At 40.4% G+C, this 23,048-nt stretch overlaps 1 protein-coding gene across 6 annotated transcripts in view; it reads right to left on the bottom strand.

Annotated features, from left to right (window-relative positions):
• Positions 1 to 23,048, bottom strand: part of LOC143514863 (fatty acyl-CoA reductase 1) — a 142,147-nt gene that overhangs the window by 45,328 nt on the left and 73,771 nt on the right. For 5 of the 6 annotated variants that reach the window (XM_077006565.1, XM_077006560.1, XM_077006561.1 and 2 more), the window contains 5 exons: positions 12,716 to 12,783; positions 11,528 to 11,699; positions 9,390 to 9,519; positions 9,098 to 9,225; positions 8,766 to 8,868 (listed from right to left, as the gene is read on the bottom strand). In XM_077006565.1, coding sequence (XP_076862680.1) covers positions 8,766 to 8,868; positions 9,098 to 9,225; positions 9,390 to 9,519; positions 11,528 to 11,699; positions 12,716 to 12,783 — 601 coding nt within the window. Of the gene's footprint in view, positions 1 to 1,973; positions 8,869 to 9,097; positions 9,226 to 9,389; positions 9,520 to 11,527; positions 11,700 to 12,715; positions 12,784 to 23,048 lie in introns of those variants that run through there. The other variant, XM_077006563.1, reaches the window with a different exon arrangement.

Genomic DNA, 23,048 nt, shown 5'->3' with positions numbered 1-23,048 from the left:
GCATTGATTTCAATTGAGAAAGAACTGTTAATGGGCTTAAAAGCAAAGGATCAGTTGTATGACCCTGCCATCAATCACTTCATCCAAAAGGACAGAAGAATGGACTTCGTTTTCAAGTAATTCCCTGATTATGAGAGGGTGAGTTTATTGTTTGTCATTATTTAGGCCGCCGTGCCAGTTGGGTTGATTGTGTCTGCGCTGCTGATACTGTTTGAGTAATATGAAGGTGCATTTAATAAAACGATATTATGAACCATTACTGGTTTACTTTTCTGATTGATGTGTATGTTGCTAGTGACTATTTTTGTTTTATATCATTTTGTTGGTTTTGTGTGGTTTGAGGTCTCGATTCATTCGTTTGATGCCCTCGTGCGCGTTGTTTACAGCTTCCGAGGAACACGGAGCTGCGAACCTTATTTTGTTGGAACCTTATTTTGCTTAAGAAGTTGTCTAGTAGTACTGTTATAGTTTGTTGCGTTTCTAAAGCTGTACTGTCGTCTCATCGTCTCAGTATTTTCTTTATTGCAGTTGATTAGGAGAGACATTTTTTTTCCACGGGGGGGGGGGGGGGGGGGGTATGCCAGCGGGCCCAGGTTTAAAAGTCACGGTTCGCTACTGCATTTATTGATGCGCAAATATACTTTTGCTAATGTTATTGCTAAGCAAAAAACTTATTTTCTCAACAAATGTTAGACCTTAGTGCTGCTTTTGACCCCATTGATCACATTTTACTGAATAAGCTGGAGACACTCATTGGCATAAGGGGTCAAGCACTCTCCTGCCTCAAATCGTACCGGACAGATCGTTACCAATTTGTACTTGTAAATAATGAAAGTTCAGAACGTACAAAGGTAATATATAGTGTCCCACAATGATCTGTATTGAGCCCCATATTATTCTCATTGTATATGCTACCGCTGGGCAAAATCATTGGTAGGCACGGTATTAGCTTCCATTGCTATGCAGATGATACTCAGTTGTATATATCTTTTTTAATCTGGATGATGTCAATACTACTCTCAAAATTGAGAAATGCATCCAGGACTGGATGGCCTCCTATTTTCTTCTAAATTCCGATTTAGTTAAGACTGAGGTGTTGCTTCTTGGGCCCAAAGCTGCTAGAAGAAATTGATCTGATATTACTCTTACAGTAGATGGCTTTTCAGTACCACCTAAATCTACTGCAAAAAAGAAAAAAGAACTATTAATTCGGATCTTTCATTTGACACACATATATGCAACGTCACTAAGGCTGCCTTTTACCATTTATGTAATATTGCCAAGCTGAGACATTTACTTTCATTAGCTGATGCAGAGAAGCTGGTCCATTCTTTCTTGTCAAGATTGGACTACTGTAATGCTCTAAACAGTCCATAAATAAACTACAACTTGTACAGAATGCTGTAGCTAGATTCCTAACTAAGTCTAGAAAATTCAATCATATTTGTTCTACTCTCTCTGCGTTACACTGACTTCCAGTTAAATATCGAATTGAATTTAAAATTCTTTTGTTGACCTATAAGGCGTTAAATGGTCTTGCTCCACAATATCTGAGTGAACTCATTGCATACTATAACCCATCTCACCTTCTGCGCTCCCAAAATGCAGGATTTCTCTTAGTTCCAAAAATTAGTAAGACTACAAGTAAGACTGTTTTGGTCCCCTGCAGTTTTTATGGTTAAAAACAAATATTTAAATAGCAACAAATCAAGCGCTAGGTCCGCTCCGAGTTCTCACCCCCCGGTGAACGATTGACACCCCCCCCCCCCCCGCACCCCAGTTCTCAAGCCATATGTTTCCCCCCCACCTATGAAATCAAAATTTCGTCCATGTCTGGTTATGATAGGAATCTAAATAAATTTCAGTTCGGTTTGGTTCGGTTTCGGTTCTTTGTGGAAATCTGAAAGTCCCATTTAAGAAACACTCTTGCTATAAATTCACCCCCTCAGATTTAACACACATACCACCCTGGATCTTGGTAAAGTAATTTTCATTTATTTCTTTTGAAATGTTCAACAGACGCTCAAGCGCACAACTTATCAAATTACAGTTTTCATTCCCAGACATTGACCCGGTGATGGGACAGCATGAAGAAGAACTCAGACAGACTTTGGGGGAGAGGTTAGGCGTGTTAGGAGATGATTCATTGCAATAAGTAGGTTACACATGCACATGCTCAAAGGGGGGAAAATGTGCAGGAAAATGTGCTTTAATAAAAAATATATTAAAAAAACCATGCTCCCACATCCTAGCCAACAAACAAAAAAACATCAAAACATCAGCATTGTAATTCAGTTACTACCCCACTGAGGATAGTAGTTTCCTCTCTGCAATCATTCCATCATTGCTGTCCATGTCCAAAATAGCAAACATTTTCATTGAAGGGGTAAAAATAAATGGCCCAGTACAGATCAAAACACAAGGTGCCTCAAGATACAGTAAAGGTATTTGTTTCCAGAGTGTCAACTCGGGTTGTTAATTTATTTTTTTTATTTTTTATTTTTTTACAAAAAAAGTCACAAATGGAGATGGACTTTTTTTTTTAAGGAAGGCAGCATGACACTGCTCTAACTCACATACAGTCTTTTATCCATTCACCACATCCTTGTTTCTTATCCAGTGTAGTCCTTAGGACCCACCTGCCATTTCATATATTTGCTCCAACCCAGATCCCAGTACACCTACAAAAAGTATGTGTAATTAGTGTACTTAATGGCTTGGTACAGATGGGCTGGGAATTAGAACACAGCAACATAAGGGACAGTCTGGCATTCCCTAAGGGCTAGGTACAGGAACGCTGGCCATGTCTGAAAGAGTGTACTAGAAACATAACTATATTTACTAGTAGGGGTGTGACGAGACACAATATTGGGTTCACAAGAACGAGATGAGACGAGATTTTAAGAACACTAAAATGACAAATTATGACTGGACAACAGACTTTTATTTAACGGAGTTACATATGCATTTTGAAATGCTTTATTATCATTCTTAATATGCATTATGTAAGCATGAACTTTTAATAAACTTCTTCCTCTACAAATTGAAATTAAAATAAAATTTCATAAGTTAAAATAAAATAAATAAGATTAAATATTTCTCCTTTTTTCAAGCGCAAACAATATTACAGTGAGTCTCCGCTTAATGACTGAAAAGTCCGTCGTAAAGCAGTTTTCGTCATTAAGCGTGAGGCTGCAGTGGAGGCTGTGCTGCCTCAACTTATCGTATACAACACTCCACAGTGCTACCACTGCTCCTCCGCGCGAAATAAAATAAAGTCGGACGTAACTCCGGTCTGTCGTTAACCAGACCCCGTTGTTAAGAGGGGACTCACTGTATTATGTGCATTATCTTCTGTTAATACAGAGTGTAAATAGTGCAAACAGAGCCTGACCAAGTATGTCACTGAATTAGCATCCCCACACTGCTCCCGATATCCTTTGCTGTCTCAACTTGCCAAAGCCTTTCTGTCCCTGCTACCTCTGTTCCAAGTGAGATATGTTGATTTGAGTACTGAGCTATGGTGGTGCTGTGAATGTCTCTGCATCATGCTCGTATTAGTCACGGTGTACGGCATCATTTTCATACAATGTTTACATATGGCCCGTGTCTTATCAGTCACTCTCCTGCCATTTATCATTTCCGCCGGGTACCCAAAATGCTGCCAAACAAACGATTTGAAAGTGGTGAGGGCATCTTCAATAGTAATATCTGTATTTTCAAACGTCATTCTGGCTGCTTGCTGGATCACAAATCTCGGGAGACAGATTTCTGGATTAAGGAGTTACATCTCGCGAGATCTCGACACCCCTACTTACTAGCATAGTTCATGCTTCACCATTTTTTATAGTGAACAGTATGTTTACCCTAATAGCAATCTTAAATTTGTATAGCATATTCAAGGTTGTTTTACATAAGCCATACATTAAATACAGCTAAAACATTGTAATTAACTTTTCTGGCAAATTTTGTAAAATGTCTCGATTATTATAAGTATATTTAATGTGCTTACAAAGGACACATCACAGCATTTCAAGGCCAGCATTTTCATTTTCAGTTTGTATCAATTTAACTCAAAGTTCACATTTGAAAGGCATCATCTAATAATTGCCAAGTTACCAAAATGATTAGGTATTTTATGATCACACTGTATCCTTTAAATGTCTTTCAGTAATATGGAATTTACCCAGACACTTAACAGTGCTGTTAATACTTCAGAGATTACCGAGGGTTACACTGACTGTACATAGTACACCATTTCAGACACAGCTACTGTTCTTAACTACCACATGTGAATGTTTCTCTAGCTTGAGCTGCAGTAGTTTGCTCCAGAGCCAGAAATTAAATTTTTTTTTCCATTAAAGTCCCAGCATGCACTGCACTCCACTCTTTTAGAATATCATCATGGCAACAGGGCTGCACAATTAATCACGTATTAAAGCTCTGATTTCGGCACAGTTTATCATATGTGAATAATCACAATGAAAGTGTATAAGGACCATTCAGAAGCTCAGACTGCATGTTCACTCCTCCTCTCTCAGGCCTTTATGAACAGTACTGATCAAATGGTGACTCAAAGTTCATGTAGAGCACTGTACACGTTCTCTTGGTGTCTTGGTGTCAGTTGTTGCATGTTTGTATTGTGTATTGTGAAAAGTAAACCAATTTAAACCATCAGTATAATAAATGAGTAAATCAATTAAAAACACTCATCACAACCTCCACATATCTGATCAACAAGTTACATTAGTCATTCTTGTGCATCCCTGTGTGGCAGTAAAAGAGGCTTACAAAGAGGCTGATTAACAAATCTCAGATTTCATAATCTAGGAATCTATTTTACTTTAAGACATAAGGTGTTTGTTGTATAGAAAAATGGCTCTCATGGAATGCTTTATTCATACAAAAGAACACGTCTCACTGTGTGTATGTGTGTGTGTACACATGTGCAGTTTCTCAGTTTAACATGGAATAGAATGTTACTGGTAGGATTCTGTGCAGAATATGGACATATTACTGGAATACCTTGCCAGTCCCCCTTTCAAAGTGCATAATGTTCATTACATATACACTATATTGCCAAAAGTATTCGCTCACCTTCCTTGACTCACATATTCTCACATATACTCAAATATGAGCTTAAGTGACATCCCATTCCTAATCCATAGGGTTTAATATGATGTCGGTGCACCCTTTGCAGCTAGAACAGCTTCAACTCTTCTGGAAAGGCTGTCCACAAGGTTTAGGTGTGTATTTATGGGGATTTTTGACCATTCTTCCCTAATTGCATTTATGAGATCACATACAGATGTTGGACGAGAAGGACTGGCTCTCAGTCGCCGCTCTAATTCAGCCCAAAGGTGTTCTATCGGGTTGAGTTCAGGCCTCTGTACCAAATTGTCTTGGTATGCTGAAGCATTCAGAGTTTCTTTCACTGGAACTAAGGGGCCAAACACCATAATCCCCCCTCCACAAACTTTACACTTGGCACAATGCAGTCAGACAAGTACCGTGCTCCCACGGTAACCACCAAACCACCAAACCCAGACTCGTCCATCAGATTGCCAGATGGAACAGCACGAGTCGTCACTCCAGACAATGCACCTTCACTGCTCTAGAGTCCAGTGGCAGCATGCTTTACACCACTGCATCTGACGCTTTGTATTGTACTTGGTGATGTATGGCTTGGATGCAGCTGCTCGACCATGGAAACCCATTACATGAAGTTCTTTGTGCACTGCTCTTGAGCTAATCTGAAGGCCACATGAAGTTTGGATGTCTGTAGTGATTGACTGCAGAAATTTGACGACCTCTTCGCACTATGTACTTCAGCATCCGTTGACCCAGTTTACGTGACCTACCACTTGTGGCTGAGTTTCTGTCATTCCCAAACACTTCCATTTTCTTATAATACAGCTGACAGTTGACTGTGGAATATTTAGGAGCGAGGAAATTTCATGACTGTATTTGTTGCACCGGTGGCATCCTATCACAGTTCCACGCAGAAATTCACTGAGCTTCTGAGAGCGACCCATGTTTGTAAAAACAGTCTGCATGCCTATGTGCTTAATTTTATACACCTGTGGCCATGGAAGTGATTGATAATTTGGATGGGTGAGCAAATACTTTGTGATATTGTGTATATTGAAATGTGTAACCATCTAGGGCAATGATTAACAGGACAAATAGACAGTACTGAGGAAGACAAGGGAGCCAGCCATTCTGAACTTATGGCATCTGTGTACTTCTTTGTTAGTAATGAATAACAGTAGAGATAACCACCTGATGGTAAACACACACTTTGTTTAAAGCAACTAGCATCAAAAATCTAAAAATGCATTTTTGGCAACTCACCACCAGAGGGCAGTCCTGAAGCAAGAGTAAACAGGACAGGATTCACCACCTGGGACATCAGACTATACAACACGTATTGCTTTTTTTGGTAAATGACTCCTAAGCTGACAAAACAGATCCTCAAACAAATCATGCAAGCAGTATGAATGCAATGTGTTTAATATAATATTTGATATTATATTGCCGGTGTGTGAATGGTAGTGTAAGAGTTGTACCTGTGTTAAAATTGTAAAGCGACCTTGAGTATCTAGAAAGGCGCTATATAAGTTGAACATTCATTCATTCATTCATTCATATTGGTTTATATAAATTGCATATGTGCATGCTATCTGTTTATGGAGACAATTGATTTCTGCAGGAGAACAATAAAGCCTCAAAGCTTGCAACTTTTGTGTAATAATCAGAAAAATGTCAGATCATAATCAAATAATGGCTGTCAGTGAGAAAATTGAGCAGTATGACCGTGGCTTCCGATTCTTTACTCTTTTCCAAACAGCGAACCCTAACCCAGTGTCACCACTGAAATGACTGGTGCCCTCAATCCGCCCCCAGCCATCCCGCACGCATGTGAAAAACACAAAGGGAATGCTATGCCAGCTATAATCTGTCCATTACCTCAAACCCTTAAATATACATTTGTACATTTTTTGGTATTACGCATTACTCAAACTCTTTAATTAATACAGACTACATAATAATTAGCAACCCCCAGAGAAAGTCATGAAATGGGTACACACTGCTTTATGAACAGGCAGAAAGCAAGGATGGCTAAATCTGAAATGGTGCTCATTACAGACAGGTATCTGAACAGTTGTGTTAGTCCTAAAGCAACAGCAGTGTCCTGCAGTTTTAATGCTGCATATCCATCTGTTCATTCAGATGAGATAGTAGATACTGACCAAACCAAAGTGGTCGCATTTTAGCCATGACACCAGGTGGTCAGAGGCTGCCACAGATATCCTACCAGAATCTCGCTTCTCAGGACTGCATAACTGCATCCGATTCACTTGGTGGGCTGAACAATGTTTGCAGTTTTTCCTTTTTCTAAAGTGATGGTTTTGTCTAAGTAACGAACTTTGAGTTGTAATGTCAAAGCTAGTTGATGGCAGTTGCAGATTAACTTTGTGTGTAACTAAATTCTCCCTCCACAGCATCATCGGCAAGCATGTGGATTCAAAATACAGAGACATGCCCAGCGCAGGACCAGTGACAGGGTCATCACACAGAGAGTCTATGTGCCAGGCAGATGCTTCAAAATGAAGCCTCAACAATGGACAGAAAATATGAGGAGTATGTATGAGACGATGGTCCATAGGAACTTCTACATTTATTTACATCAGGGGTACTCAAATAGAAATGATGGCGGGCCACATTTAATTTTTTCAATCACTGAAGGGGCTGGTTACGGCGAACGTAAACTGTCGACGGGGGAGTGGCGAACGCATTTGGGCGTCTGCTACGTGTTTGTTGTTGCCATAAAGGCAATCCCCGGCAGCGTCTTGAGATCGCGGTGCGCGATTTTAAAATAAGAGTGGATAGAGCTTTTTTTTTTTTTTTTTTTTTTTTTTTTTTAGGAATCTTTAAAAACACTTCAAAACAGCTCGCGGGCCAGAAATAGATAGCCCGCGGGCCGCATGTGAGTATGGGGGATTTACATGTTAAAACGTTAAATTATCGTTACTGCTCCAGTGCTTCAAGACCCTCAGTCTGGCTGACAGCCAGAGCCTATTTGCTAAAGCTTAGCTGATATCTAGCAGCATTCTTCTTCCCACCCAAACATCAAGGGTGGGACTCTGCAGCCAAGGTCAGAGGATCTGGATTACTGCAGTCAACACTGCACTGGAAAACTCAGTCAAAGACATTACAATATATCGCATCAGTTAGAAAAACAGCCACACACACACCCGCACACAGACACACAAGTTAAAGTTTTTTGAATGACAACCATGAAAACCTTGATATTTAACCCATACTTTTGTTTGCGCAGAACACTGATTTGATTAAAGAAGTCTAAAGTTATGGCTGTAATCGTCATAAAAATAAATAAATAATAAAAAAAGTCAAGGCCTTGTTTGGAGACACTGAAGACTGAAAGCACTAACAAGGTTGTTGCATATATAATCTTTCTTTTAAAGACATTCATTAAAGAAAAAAAGACAGCTCTAAAAACAGTGAGGGCATCTCACCACTGAGTGATCAGGACGAGCACTGCTGGCGTGAATGGTGATATTAGCGAAAGAGACATCAGTGGTGAAGGAGCAAGGCTTAATGGCTGGACCATACCTCCCTGCTCACCTCCTGGCCCTTGCATTCTATCCTTTAGCCCAGGAGAAGCCAGTTATACACTGCCATCAGTTGGTCAGGGTGCTGGAGGCTCGGAAGTAGGACAGGAACTTGAAGCATAAACTCACAACAAAGTACCAGATGTTTCTGGCCATCTGAGAGCGAGCGATGAAGACACGCCAGATGAACACCAGCAGCAGGGTGTTAAAGGTGTAACGGATGTTTCTCAACCTGACAGCGAATGGGACAGAGAGGCAGATATGGGCTGTGAGAGAGGTAAACAATAGGTCAAATATAAAAGTATAAAAAGAGAACAAGGCTGGAAAAATTAAAAGGAGACTAACTGCCGCTGTAAGAAAATGCCAAACTAATGTCATGACACTCAAAAACAAGGGACAGGAGGCAAAGACATGTATGGTTATGTGTGGACATTTTGGCATCAGTCAAATGCTGGTCTTACTTGCGAAGGTGTTGTCTGGCTGCAGGTATGTCAGACATGTCCTCATTCAGGACATATTTCTTAGTGCCAATGCAGTAGTTCTCAATGTACTCAGGCCAGTTCAGCTGACGCACGTCAAAGTTAAACATCTGCAAAACATAACATTGACCTTTGGGAAACTTTATATGATATTGTTCATATGTGAGCAAGCAGTTAATTTTATGTGATTCTTCCTACTATTTATGCTGAAGCTATGTGGATGCATGTGTGTGTGTGTGTGTGTGTGTGTGTGTGTGTGTGTGTGTGTGTGTACCCTCCTATCCTCGGCGCTGAGCTGGTTCATCAGCATGTTCATGTTGTCAGAGTTCCACTCCCAGTCCTGACTGCTAAAATACTCCAACAGGCCAATGGCTTTGTGTAGCCGATTAAAGATCCGCATCATCCTGCACAGAACACTCACATTCAGCTCTCTGTGTGTGAGATACAGGAGCATACACACAGACATTATCCCAGATTCAACTGTGTTAAGAAGACAATCCTGAAATCTTGAAATCTTGGTGTTATCTTTGATTCAGACCTCAGATTTGATAAGCAAATTAATTCTGTGGTAAGGTCCAGCTTTTACCAGCTCAGAAATATAGCTAAAATGAAGCCATTTCTTAGTTTTGCTGATCTGGAAAAAGTTATTCATGCTTTTATTTCCTCAAGAATCGACTACTGTAATTCGTTGTATATTGGGATCAACCAGTCTCTACTGCAACGTTTACAGTTAGTCCAAAATGCAGCAGCAAGATTACTGACCAACACCAAGAAGAGAGACCATATCACACCGGTCCTCGCCTCGTTACACTGGCTGCCTGTTCAGTACAGGATACAGTTTAAAGTGCTTTTATTTGTTTTTAAAGCACTAAATGGTCAAGCTCCGGCTTATCTCAGTGATCTGCTGTCGTTTACTGCCTCTAAGCGATCGCTGAGATCTGCCTCACAGAACTTGTTAGCTGTTCCTAGGGCTCGTCTTAAGCTTAAGGGAGATCGGGCGTTTGCAGTTTATGCACAGAGGCTTTGGAATATTCTTCCCCTAAATATCCGCCTCGCACCTTCAGCTGCTGTTTTTAAATCTCAGCTAAAAACCTATTTTTATGAACTGGCATTTGAGTAGTGAAGTAATTTTATTTGATTTTATTTGATTTGATTTGATTTCATTTACTTTGATTTTAATCTCATTTTATTTCATGTATTTTAGTTCTTGTTCTTGATCCTTTTATATTGTCTTTTTTTTCTCTCGTTACTTTTATGTACAGCACTTTGGTCAACGAAAGTTGTTTTAAAAGTGCTCTATAAATAAAGATTACTTACTTACTTACTTACTTCTTACAATCCCATCCCTACTCTACAGAATAACTACAAAATATTTTTTTTGTCTTTAATTGGCAAAGGTTACAGCAAGTTTACAAAATTTTCAATAAACAATGACCATGACCTGGGTTATTAATTAAGAGCATTGTAACAGGGCGGACGCCTGTTCCATGGGAGGTTGTGCCTTTCATGGGAGGTTTTAAGTGGTATAGAACCCCCATACTCAAATAGCGGCCCGCTATCTATTTCTGGCCCGCGAGCTGTTTTGAAAAGTGTTTTTTTTTTTTTTTTAAGGAATCTTTTTTTTCAATCGCGCTATCCGCTCTTATTTTGAAATCGCGCACTGCGATCTCAAGACGATGCCGGGGATTGCCTTTATGGCAACAAACAGGTAGCAGACGCCCAAATGCGTTCGCCACCCCCCCGTCGACAGTTTACGTTCGCCGTAACCAGCCCCTTCAGTGATTGAAAAAATAAAATGTGGCCCGTCATCATTTCTATTTGAGTACCCCTGGTATAGAGTAAAGGGGGATATTAGGAATTATTTGTTTTGTTTTCGTTAAGGGTTGAGCTAGTTTGTATTTTACCAAATGTATTTATACTGTATTGTTTTTAAAATATGTTCGGTCTAGTTGGTACCACCAGTAATTAGTATATATTTTGGGACAATGGTTTGGGCTAAATATATAAAACGTGGAGCCTAAGACAGGAAAAGATTCTAAAAAGACTGGTAAGATGCCGCTAGGGCAGCGGCTGACTGAGCCAGTATTGAAATGCTGTATAGGCCTACTTTGCAAACAAAGGGCCATGAATGAGTCAAGATCTTAATGATGCAATTTTGGTGTATTTGTTTTATTTTGTTTATTCGGTAAATAGTAAAAAAAAAATTTCTTAATTTGATGGATGTTGGTACTCATTCAGGGGAAAGTGTGTTTGGAGACCTGGGCGATTGATTAATAAACAACAACGGTGCATAAATTATGATGGCTACCGTCTCAATCCCTCCCGCGGTCATTCTGTAACAAGCATAATGAAGAGCACAATGTTCGGAGTGTATAAAAATGTATAAGCTCCAGAGAGCATCAGCATTCTCACTGGGGTTTGTGGCCAGAAAGACGCAGAAAGAGGTCATAGATGAGGGCAGGGAACTTGTGGCTGACCAAGATCCAGTACTGGTTGATCAGGTAGTTGGAGGTGATGTTGGCATTGGGCCGACGAAACGCCTGTTCCAGAGGATTTCTCTTAAATGTGGACATCACGTGGTGCTCTGAGAAATGAGAGGTTGTACATAAATTAATAAGTTTTTGGAAATGTTACATTTCAGCCAGCTGCCTCATACCATGAAACCATTGGACACAAGGAAAATTTTCTGTTGCCATGGCAATACTGATAAGATTGGCTCTGCAAACAAGATGTGGCTCAGAAACACCCTTCCAAACCACTCCTACTGTTGCGATGGTGCCACTAGACTAACTCACTGAGAGGTCAGGAGTCTTCACACACACCCACACCCATGCATGCGCACACCCACACACACATGCGTACACCCACAACTCCTCTTCATGTCGTTGGAGACCTTCATGTTGTTGTTGGAGGTTTTAAAGTCTTCCCAGCTTCAGGCCATGATTCTGAACAAAATGTCATTCAAAGAATCCAGTGACATGACTCAACTTACTCCTCAGTTTTGGCCAAAAATCTTTCCATGGTTCAACTGCTCCATGGTTCAAATGTTTTCATTGTCCAACTGTTCCCAAACAAAAACATCAAATTAAAGCTGAAATAAAAGATCTAAAACCTTTCCTGAACTTGTCAAGCGCATGACATACTGCACATTTTAATACAACCATTAAATGAAGAACACTAGATTTACATACTATACTATAGATCAGGGGTCAACATTTTTCAAACTGGGAGCTACCTCTTGGATACCAATTATTGCGGAGGGCTACCAGTTTGATACATACATGGCGTATTATAATTGTTGAGGTGGCGGCGAGTGTCGATTGTTGAGCGGGGGGTGGGGGGGGGGGGGGGTTGCGGCGAGTACCACACGGCAACCGCGAGTACATTATTTACATAGCCCACGGCAACCGCGGACAATTTCTAATAGTAGCAAAAAAAACAAAAAATATGCTTTTGAACAGGCCCGCGGGCGACTCATGACGTCCTTGAACCACCATGTTGGTGACCCCTGCTATAGATACTAGACTAGAAACATACATGCACACTTGCATATATGCACATACACCCAGAGAAATACAATTAATGCAGTGCAGTTCATACCGATTTCTCCCCAGTGGAAGGGGTTAATGCCTCCTGTTGTGCAGTTGTAGACCAGCGCAGATTTCGGTCTGAAATATGAATCAGAAACAGGAGACTACAATAAAAGAAACAATACAACAGAAGTATTGACCTGTAATCACTAATAATCACAGGATCCAAATGATGCACCAAACAACATTGTGTCTGTGGGCATGCGTATCTGTGTCAGTGAAGGAGTCTTTGTTAGTGGGTGGGTGTGTGTGCGCGTCAGATGATCAAATTTAGCAAAATACAAGTCCGAGTAATGTCACGAGACTTTTGACTAGAGTACAAGTCAATACCAGGATCAGCTTAGGGACAGGTGGATTGAAAATAACTATTTTATATGCTTGCCGGCCACTTTATTATGTACACCTTGCTAGTACTGCGGAACTGGGTGAACCACTTCAACGCGTCTTCAACCTCAGCTTACAACTGGGGAGAGTGCCTACTCTCTGGAAGACTTCATGTATAGTTCCAGTGCCCAAAAAGAACCGGCCCAGTGAGCTGAATGGCTTCCAACCAGTGGCACTCGCGTCATACCTGATGAAGACTTTTGAGTGGCTCTTCCTCTGTCTCCTCAGACCACAGGTGCAACATGCCCAGGACTGTCTACAGTTTGCGAACTGGGCAGGTGTTGGTGTGGAAGATGCCATCCTCTACCTATTACACTGAGGCCACTCACACCGGGATAAGGGAAAAGGTACTGTGAGGATCCTTTTCTTGGATTTCTCGCTGATGACACAGCTATCATACAGTCATGGCTAAAAGTTTTGGTTTTTTTTGTTTTTTTTAACAAAGTCTATTGCTTCAGTTTTTATAATGGCAATTTGCATATACTCCAGAATGTTATAAAGAGTGATCAGCTTAACAGCAATTAATTGCAAAGTCAATATTTGCCTAGAAAATGAACTTTATCCCCCAAAACACATTTCAACTTCATTGCAGCCCTGCCTTAAAAGGACCAGCTAACATCGTTTCAGTGATTGCTCCATTAACACAAGTGTGGGTGTTGATGAGTACAGGGCTGGAGATCAATCTGTCATGATTAAGAATGACACCACTGGACACTTTAAAAGGAGGCTTGTGCTTGGCATCATTGTTTCTCTTCTGTTAACCATGGTTATCTCTAAAGAAACATGTCAGAAGTGCAGAGCTTGCTCAGGAATGGCAGCAGGCAGGTGTGAGTGCATCTGCACGCACTATGAGGCAGAGACTCTTGGAGCAAGGCCTGGTCTCAAGGAGGGCAGCAAAGAAGCCACTTCTCTCCAGAAAAAACATCAGGGACAGACTGATATTCTGCAAAAGGTACAGGGAGTGGACTGCTGAGGACTGGGGTAAAGTCATTTTCTCTGATGAATCCCCTTTCCGATTGTTTGGGACATCTGGAAAACAGCTTGTTCGGAGAAGACGAGGTGAGCGCTACCACCAGTCTTGTCTCATGCCAACTGTAAAGCATCCATCTGTTTATGGAGACAATTGATTTCTGCAGGAGAACAATAAAGCCTCAAAGCTTGCAACTCGATGGATGCAGAGAAAGCATTTGATCAAATAGAATGGGAATATTTGTTTGATATACTGTATCGTTTTGGACTGGGGGAGAATTTTATAAAATGGATAAGAATACTGTATTGCAATCCTCAGGTTTCTGTTCTAACAAATGGCATGCGCTCCACACTGTTTTACCTTAAACGAGGCACTAGACAAGGGTGTTGTCTATCGCCCCTCTTATTTGCACTGGCAATCGAACCCCTTGCAATAGCTATTAAAGAAAGTGCTTATATTAAAGGTATAAAAATAGGCCAAGTGACACATGTTCTAGCTTTATGTGCAGATGACATCTTGCTGTTTCCTACAGAGCCAGAAATATCTGTCCCAGCGCTTATAGATTTGATTAAAGAATTCAGCTGTTTTTCAGGTTGTAAGATCAATTTTGCTAAGTCAGAAGCTACTCCACTTGATGTGACTTCTATTCCTGCATTTCCTTTTAAATGGTTGGCTCAGGGCTTTAAGTATCTGGGTATACAGTACTCCCCAAACCTGAAAAAAACTTGTAACTCTGAATTTCTCCACAATAACCAAAGCTGTAAAAGAGGACATGGCTCAATGGATGGAGCTACCAATTTCGTGGATAGGTAGGATAAACTTAGTCAAAATGAACATTTTGCCTAGGATCTTATATCCCATGCAGATGATACCGCTCTACATTACAAAAAAAGTTATATCTAATATAGAAAGACATATAAGCAGATTTATCTGACATGGGGAAAAACCCAGAATTAAATTGTCCAAGCTTCAGCTTGCAAAAGATAAAGGTGGATTAGCCTTACCTAATATACACTTGTATAATTGGGCATGTCATCTAAGAACCAGTGCTGATTGGCTTTTAAAGAAACCAGAAACAGGCTTGGAATACTGGGTCACGTATCCAGTCAGTCTACAAAGCATCCTTACGACGAACAAAACATCTGTACCCAATGAAGTTCGAGATAATTTTCTTATTCATAGTACGCTAAAAATGTGGAGTGATATTAATAATTTTTTTGGAAGAGAAACCCCTTCGTGGGCTTTAAAATGGGAAAGATATTAATATGCAACAAAGCCTTAGAAACACAGTTCAAGATATTGCATCATTTACATTGCACACCATATATTTTCAATAAAAGACCCATCAAAACCTTCAATTTGCCTGAAATGAAAAAAAGATATGGGTACCTACTCACATATGTTTTGGTTGTGCCCAGTTATTGCCTCTTTCTGGAATAAGGTAAAAAGAAAGCTGGAAAAAATATTCTCCTGCACCATTGAGTGTGACCCGTGGTTCTTTATACTTGGTATGGGTGAAGACAAGGTCAATCTTACAACATGTTAAATTAGTCTAGCTAATAAGTTATTGTTTATTGCACGTAAATGTATACTAATTAAATGGCTAGATGATAAGTCCCCCACAATTAGTCTCTGGCAAAACGAAATGTAAAAAATTTTCCCATTTGAACGCCTGTGCGCCAGAATTAAAGGCAACGATGATCAATTTGCATGCGTCTGGTATCCTTTCCTTTCGAGTCTTCCACAACATATACGCAGTATTGTAGAATGCTCTCAGATATGGACGAAAAGTACTGTCCTATGAAAAGGGGTAATAATCACATAGGTGTGTATAGATGTGTATATGTATACATGACTATAAAAAAAAAAAATTTTCAGAATCTTTTTTTTTATTATTATATAAGTGTATTCTAGTTTGTAGATGTGTGAAAAAAGTGAATTTTTTATTCAGTTATCATTACCAAAAAAAGCATCCTGAAACCATTCGTGTGTGGGGTTGCTTCTCAGCCAAGTGAATCGGCTCTCTCACAGTCTTGCCTAAAAACACAGCCATGAATAAAGAATGGTATCAGAATGTCCTCCGAGAGCAACTTCTCCCAACCATCCAAGAGCAGTTTGGTGATCAACAATGCCTTTTCCAGCATGATGGAGCACCTTGCCATAAAGCAAAGGTGATAACTAAATGGTTCAGGGAACAAAACAGAGATTTAGGGTCCATGGCCTGGAAACACCCCAGATCTTAATCCCATTGAGAACTTGGGGTCAATCAAGAGACGGGTGGACAAACAAAAACCTACACATTCTGACAAAATGCAAGCATTGATTGTGCAAGAATGGACTGCTATCAGTCAGGATTTGGTCCAGAAGTTGATTGAGAGCATGCCAGAATTGCAGAGGTCCTGAAGAAGGGTCAACACTGCAAATATTGACTTGCTGCTAGGGCTGTGAGAGAGCAACGTATCACCACGGTGTAACGCAGTGGTTCCCAAAGTGGGGGGCACGCCCCCTAGGCGTGGAGCTTGGAAGTAAAGCCTGGTTTATACTTTCGCGAGTGACCGTAGCTCGTGACTCCGCCCACCTCGCGCGACCCTGCACGAACAGTGGAAGCGTTTAGCGTTTATACTTTCTCGAGCTTCACTGCAGTGTTCTCCGAAACGATAGGTGGCGATAGGTGGCTGTGGAGAATAAAAAACCCCTGCAAAACCAGTGAAAGAACATTTTTACCTGCCGCTACAACAGGCATCAAAATAAATAAATATATATACACACACTATATATATATATATATAGAAATATACATCTATGAATCTGCGCGAATGGTGGAGGCGTTTATCCTAGCAGAGTCACATTCTTTGTAGTTTTGTCCGAAACGATATGTGGAGTATAAAGAAACACCCCTCAAAAACAGGGGAAGAAACATTTACCTGATGAATTTTAATGTTGCTTTGTGTTTCAGATTTGAAAAGTGTTGGACTTTAGGCTAAAGTACTTGAAAATGCTTGAAATTGTAACTACTTCGTTTCACAACAAATATCTGTCTGACTGAACAGTTCTCTGGCATTACGTTAACAAATACGAGCCTCTTGTAATTCCAGGATGAAACATGAGAGAACGTGAAGACGTTAAGATTGGGCGGTTTGAAAATAAATAACCATTAAATAATGTGATTAAAAAGCGAATTATTTAGAATCATTTCGAGTATATGTATAAATATTTAACTTAATTAAGTTTAACGTGCTGGGAAATATTGAACTGGACCTTGAAAGTGACATACAAGTGCTTTAATTCCACCTTATAAAGGTGTATGAACCCTGCAAACACAACTTTGTTCATTGCGCTGAGGCGCGGCGCGAGCGAAGTTACGAGGCCTCGCACATGTGCGGAGCCACCGCGATTACGTCATTTTTGCTGCGCGGACCCTCGCGACGCGTCAAGTATAAACCAGGCTTAAAACATGTGCACATGTATATGGGGGGGGGGGGTGTAGGGGGGGCGCAAAATATATTCTTATCTACTAAAGGGGGGCACGGCAGAAAAAGTTTGGGAACCACTGGTGTAACAGTTAACCGCACCCCCCGATCAGTTTCTGAACGGTGCCTGTAGCATTTCATGTGCGACAGATTTGGCTTTCAGCCGGTGTCGAATTCCGACTCCCCTCGTTTATCCACATAAAGACGCTACAGATTATATTGTCGATTTACATTTCTATGGATAAATAAGAGCTAGACTTTAATTATCCCTCACGGCAAACGGCACATTATCTATGTCCAAAGCCACAGTGGCTCTAGGGTGTTTATTTTATTTAAAATAATTCACACTGGCTATGCCGAAGTTCACCTCTGACCATGACTTCGCAGTAATACTGCAGTATTAGGTCTAAATATCTAGTTAGGACAAAACTAGAGTGCTGAATGAACTAAGGTATAGTGACTGTAGAGTCTTTATGCATGTGCTCAACATGTTGGTTTGAAAAAAATTCTCTGTCATGCCTGCTGCTTGCATGTGCTAAATGAAATTGAGCACTTTCTTCTTTGATTTACAACTTTGTCCTACCACCTGATTAACTTTCTGCTCCACCCCTGACGGGTGAAGAAACATCTACTGAAAAGCTGCAGCTCGTTATAAACCGCATGGTTCAAATCGTGGGGGAAAAAGTTGTGGCTTATAGTCCGGAAAATACGGTAATCGCACACAAAAATCCCCCCATCCCCCATTTATTTAATGGACTGTTCCTCTCGTGTACACAGCGATCGCAATGGAAATGTTTTTTTGATGTTTTTTCACAATGGAAACTATTCATTTTATAGATAGATAGATAGATAAAGAAATAAATAAATAAATAAACGGCGGTAATGAGCCCAACACCGCGTTAGGCATTACATTACCGCGGGGTTGCGGTAATGTGGCTATCGTCACAGTCCTACTTGCTGCATTAACTCATTCTAACTGTCAATAAAAGCTTTTGTTACTCATAATATGATTGCAATGATATTTCTGTATGTGATAAAACATCTGACAAACACACATAAAAACCAGAGGGCAGCAGATCATCTGAAAATATAATATTTGTGTCATTCTCAAAACTTTTGGCCATGACTGTAGGCTGTATCAGGGATGATCAAGAGGAGGAGTACAGAAGCCTGGTGAGGGACTTCACTGTCTGGTGCCACAGCAGTCACCTGCAGCTCAACTCCTCAAAAGACCAAGGAGCTGGTCATTGACTTTGGGAAGTCCAGACCAAAGTCACAACCAGTTCTAATAGAGGGTGTTGAGATGGAAACTGTGGACTCCTACAAGTACCTCGGGCTGTGGCTGGACAGCAAGCTGGACTGGTCCTAGTGCTGGGCGGTATGACCAAAACTCTATATCATGGTATTTTTCAAAATGATATCGGTTTCACGGTAATTTACGGTCCCCCCCCCCCCCCCCCCCCCCCCCTGCGTGATGTGTTAACTGCATTGATTAAAAAAAGAATTACTGCAGTAGAGTGGTTAATAGTACCCTATTCCACTGTTAGAAAAATGTCTCCACCCAAGTATTGTGGCGTGGTGTAGGAAGAAGCAGGAAACCGATCCATTTTAACACAACAAGGCTCTTTTATTTAAATTGCCTTAGCGATGTAATCACGCATGAAGCCATGATCATGCAGAACAGACTCAAACTCAGAGCGCATGAGAGAATGGCATTAACAACAGGACAACACACACACGGCAGGGAACAACTCGTACAGTACAACTACATAAACCGATAAGGGAGGACTCAAGCTACATAACACACATAACCAAATACATAACTAATAAATACATGCACCAACATTACACATAAAAGGAACCAATACCGGAGCCGTACGGGCTCATGGGAAGTAGCACCGTCCCCCTTTGGACCGATGCTACAGTATTACATGTAATACAGATTTGCATGGCCTCACATGATCAGTTTTCAAATGGTAGCACTAAAGTAGTGAATGAATCATATAGCATGACAGTTGCAGTAAAAATACAAAACCTTTTATTTTGTTTTATCTCTTTTAATGTGATAAAAAAGCTAATTATTTTGAATCATTTCGACCATATGTGTATTTGAATAAATATGTAACTTAATTAAGCTGAAGGTGCTGGAAAATATTGAAAATGGACCTTGAAAGTGCCGAAAATTCTGCTTGAAATCCACTTGTAAAGGTGTATGACCCCTGTAAACATAATGCAACCTCGACATGCCACAGCGGAGCCCCCGCTATTGCGATTGCTACCCGTATTTTCCCTCACGCTTTGAACCATGCGACTTATAATGAAGTGCAGCTTTTCAGTAGATGTTTCTTCACCCGTCAGGGGTGGAGCATAAAGTTAATCAGGTGGTAGGACAAAGTTGTAAATCAAAGAAGTGCTCATTTTCATTTAGCACATGCAAGCAGCAGGCACAACGGATATTTTTTCAAACGAACGTTGTGCCGAATTCCGAGTCCCCTCATTTGCACACGCATAAAGATGCTACAGATGATATTCGGGAGTTACAGTGATTATAACTTAGTTCATTGAGCACCCTAGTTTTGTCATAACTAGATATTTAAACTAGTGGTGGGACTAACGCGTTAATTTCGATTAATTAATTACAGGAAAATTAACGAACTAAAAAAATGTACGCATTTAAACGCATGAGACCCTTTTGCACCATGGAATGTTTCTCAGTGCACGAGTTCCAGGCATACAGATTATATGGACGCACAATAAGATGATCATGATGGAGATGACTGAAGAGGCTACGCTGGTGGATGGGAAATTTAAATATAAGAAACTTCCAGATGGAAGTACAAACAAAAATAGTGTTATTTGCACTTTATGTATGGAGGAGTTCGCTTATCACAGGAGCATTCCACCCTTCGTTACCACCTCAACGCAAAACATGTTGGTGCTAATGCGCAGGTTAGTAATGATAATTTAGCTGCTAAATGTATTCCTTGTACGATAGGGTGAACAAACGTCCGTATTTCCCGGGACATGTCCGTATTTCACATTCTGTCCCTGACGTCCCGAGTTTTTTTAAGTGAGGAAATGTCCTGGTTTTTAAATTACCTTCATTGGACCATTAAGATTGGATTAAACTTTCGCGAGTGGCCGTAGCGCGACACCGCACACCTCGCGCGAGCGGCAGAGGCGTTTAAACTTGACGTGTCACATTATTTGTGTTGTTCGCTCTCTGTGGTTGAAGATAAAGGCTTACAAGACACACTGCAAATTGCATCAGCTGATGCAAGTTACGAACTGCTGTCCAGAAAGACAATGTCGAAGAAAATGCAGCAGCTGTATGATGAGAAAAGAGAAGTAAAACAGGTTAATGGTGAAGAGCGCCACAAATGTGGCTCTGACTGGGGATCACTGGACCTCTGTTAGCAACAAGAATTATCTTGGTGTGACAGCTCATATTATAGATGATGAATGGAAGATCCAGTCATTTGCTTTGAGCATGCAGTAGACCTATTCTAGGCACTATGAAGATGCCTGTGGTAGAGGCCTGGGAAATTAAAGAAAAAGTATACCATCTAAAATGGTATTAAAAAACATCTTCTGATTTACTTCAGTTCTTCTTATTCTTCCAATATCCTGAGCAAAACTCCCAAAATTAAACAACATTTTTGGTCAGAATTTCCAGTGTTCTGAAAACTGTTTGCTCTATTGGTCTGTGTAGTAGACTGGTGGAAAAATAAACAATATGTTGAAGTTTATGATTATGTTCATTGATTCATTCATCATTCAAACTTAAATTAATATTTCTCATGCTAAATACTCAAATGCGATTAAAATGCGATTAATTTCGATTAATTAATTAATTACAAAGCTTCTGATTAATTCGATTAATTTTTTTGATCGCGTCCCACCCCTAATTTAAACATAATACTGCTGTAATACAGCAAAGTCATGTGGTCAGAGGTGTAGCCAGTGTGTATTTTATTTAAAATAATTAATACTCTTGAGCCAGTGTGGCTTTGGACATAGATAATGCTGTGCCGTTTGCTGTGATGGATAATTAAAGTCTAGCTCTTATTTATGCATAGAAATGTAAATCGACAATATAATCTGTAGCGTCTTTATGCGGATAAACGAGGGGTGTCGGAATTCAACACAACACCGACTGAAGGCCAAAACTGTTGCAAGTGAAATGCTACAGGCACCGTTCAGAAACGGATCAGTTCAGTTAAATGTATTGAGTTCAGTAGATATATGTGGCTTTTAGCTCGGTGTGGCTTATAAAACATTTTCCATTTTTTTTTAAACATTGTAGGTCCAGCTTATATTGAGGTGCGCTGTATAGTCGAGAAAATACAGTACTTCCTGACAACAGACACAGCTCCTTTCTTTGGCAAAAGTTTCTTTGGGGCATCATCTTTTACTTCAATGTGTGGTAGAATTTGTGGTTCAGAATAGGGGTGCACAATATGACGATATAAAATCGTGAATGGCGATAACGAGTGGAGAATCGCAGACGATCTAGCAAATGAGAGAAATCAGCGCAATGACTTTTTTAATGCTGGTTCCCGCCGATGGCGTCGGACAGTGCCGGTAACGACGATAGTCAAATCGGCAATCTAAAAGCAGAAGGACAGTTTATCCAGTGTCAGTGACTATTTACAATTAGTCCATGTCACTGACCGTTTACCCAGTGTTTTTACAGTTTAAAAAAGTTTAAAATGTTCTTGTAACGTTGGGCGCAAGGTGATGGACGAGACAGAATCCTTTGCACTTTCCAAATCGTTACGTTTATTACATTTACCGAAGCGCAGACAGCGCACATAAAACACGTTTACATAGAACGTGTGCGATTCAAACAACGACGAGCACAGGACGCTGCGCGAACGCACAAACCCCACGAGGTGAGACGGATTATCACAAGACGCACCCGCACCCACGGAGATCTACAGACGCAGACATGTAGACGCAGACAACGTTAACACGCCCAAAAGGGAGGGGTCGGGGACCGTAACGACAGTTCTGTTCTTATATTCGCACTTTAAAGAAAAATACACGTTTACATTTTATACTTTCAGTTTATTAAGTGTGAGCACTTTTAAAATAAAAATGCATTTGGTAGCAACAGCTTTTGGGTGAATTCTTAATTATTTCAATCATAATAATAATGCACTGGTTAGTGTCCCAGTAGGAGTCCACTGTTGCAGACACCTCAAATATGTCCTCTGTTTATTGCCTTTCTTGAAGGTAGATTTATGATTACCCTTTTCACCAGTCTTCCAGCCATCAGTAACTACCAACTACCAGTAACTATTTGCTGATTAATATCGATATAATACTAGTTTTAACATGTTGCTTTTGTACATAGTCAGGAAACAGCTCAAATACATTTTTAATAACACTAAACCCCGAATTGGATCGAATCGGATCGAATCAATTAAATCGGATTAAATCGAAATAAATCGATTCTTAATCTTCAGAATCGGATCGATTCTTGGAATTTGAATCGATACCCAGCCCTACTGGTA

Source organism: Brachyhypopomus gauderio, chromosome 5 (genome assembly GCF_052324685.1).
Source record: "Brachyhypopomus gauderio isolate BG-103 chromosome 5, BGAUD_0.2, whole genome shotgun sequence".
In the NCBI taxonomy this organism is placed as follows: Eukaryota; Metazoa; Chordata; class Actinopteri; order Gymnotiformes; family Hypopomidae; genus Brachyhypopomus; species Brachyhypopomus gauderio.
This window is presented reverse-complemented; position numbering and strand designations above follow the sequence as displayed.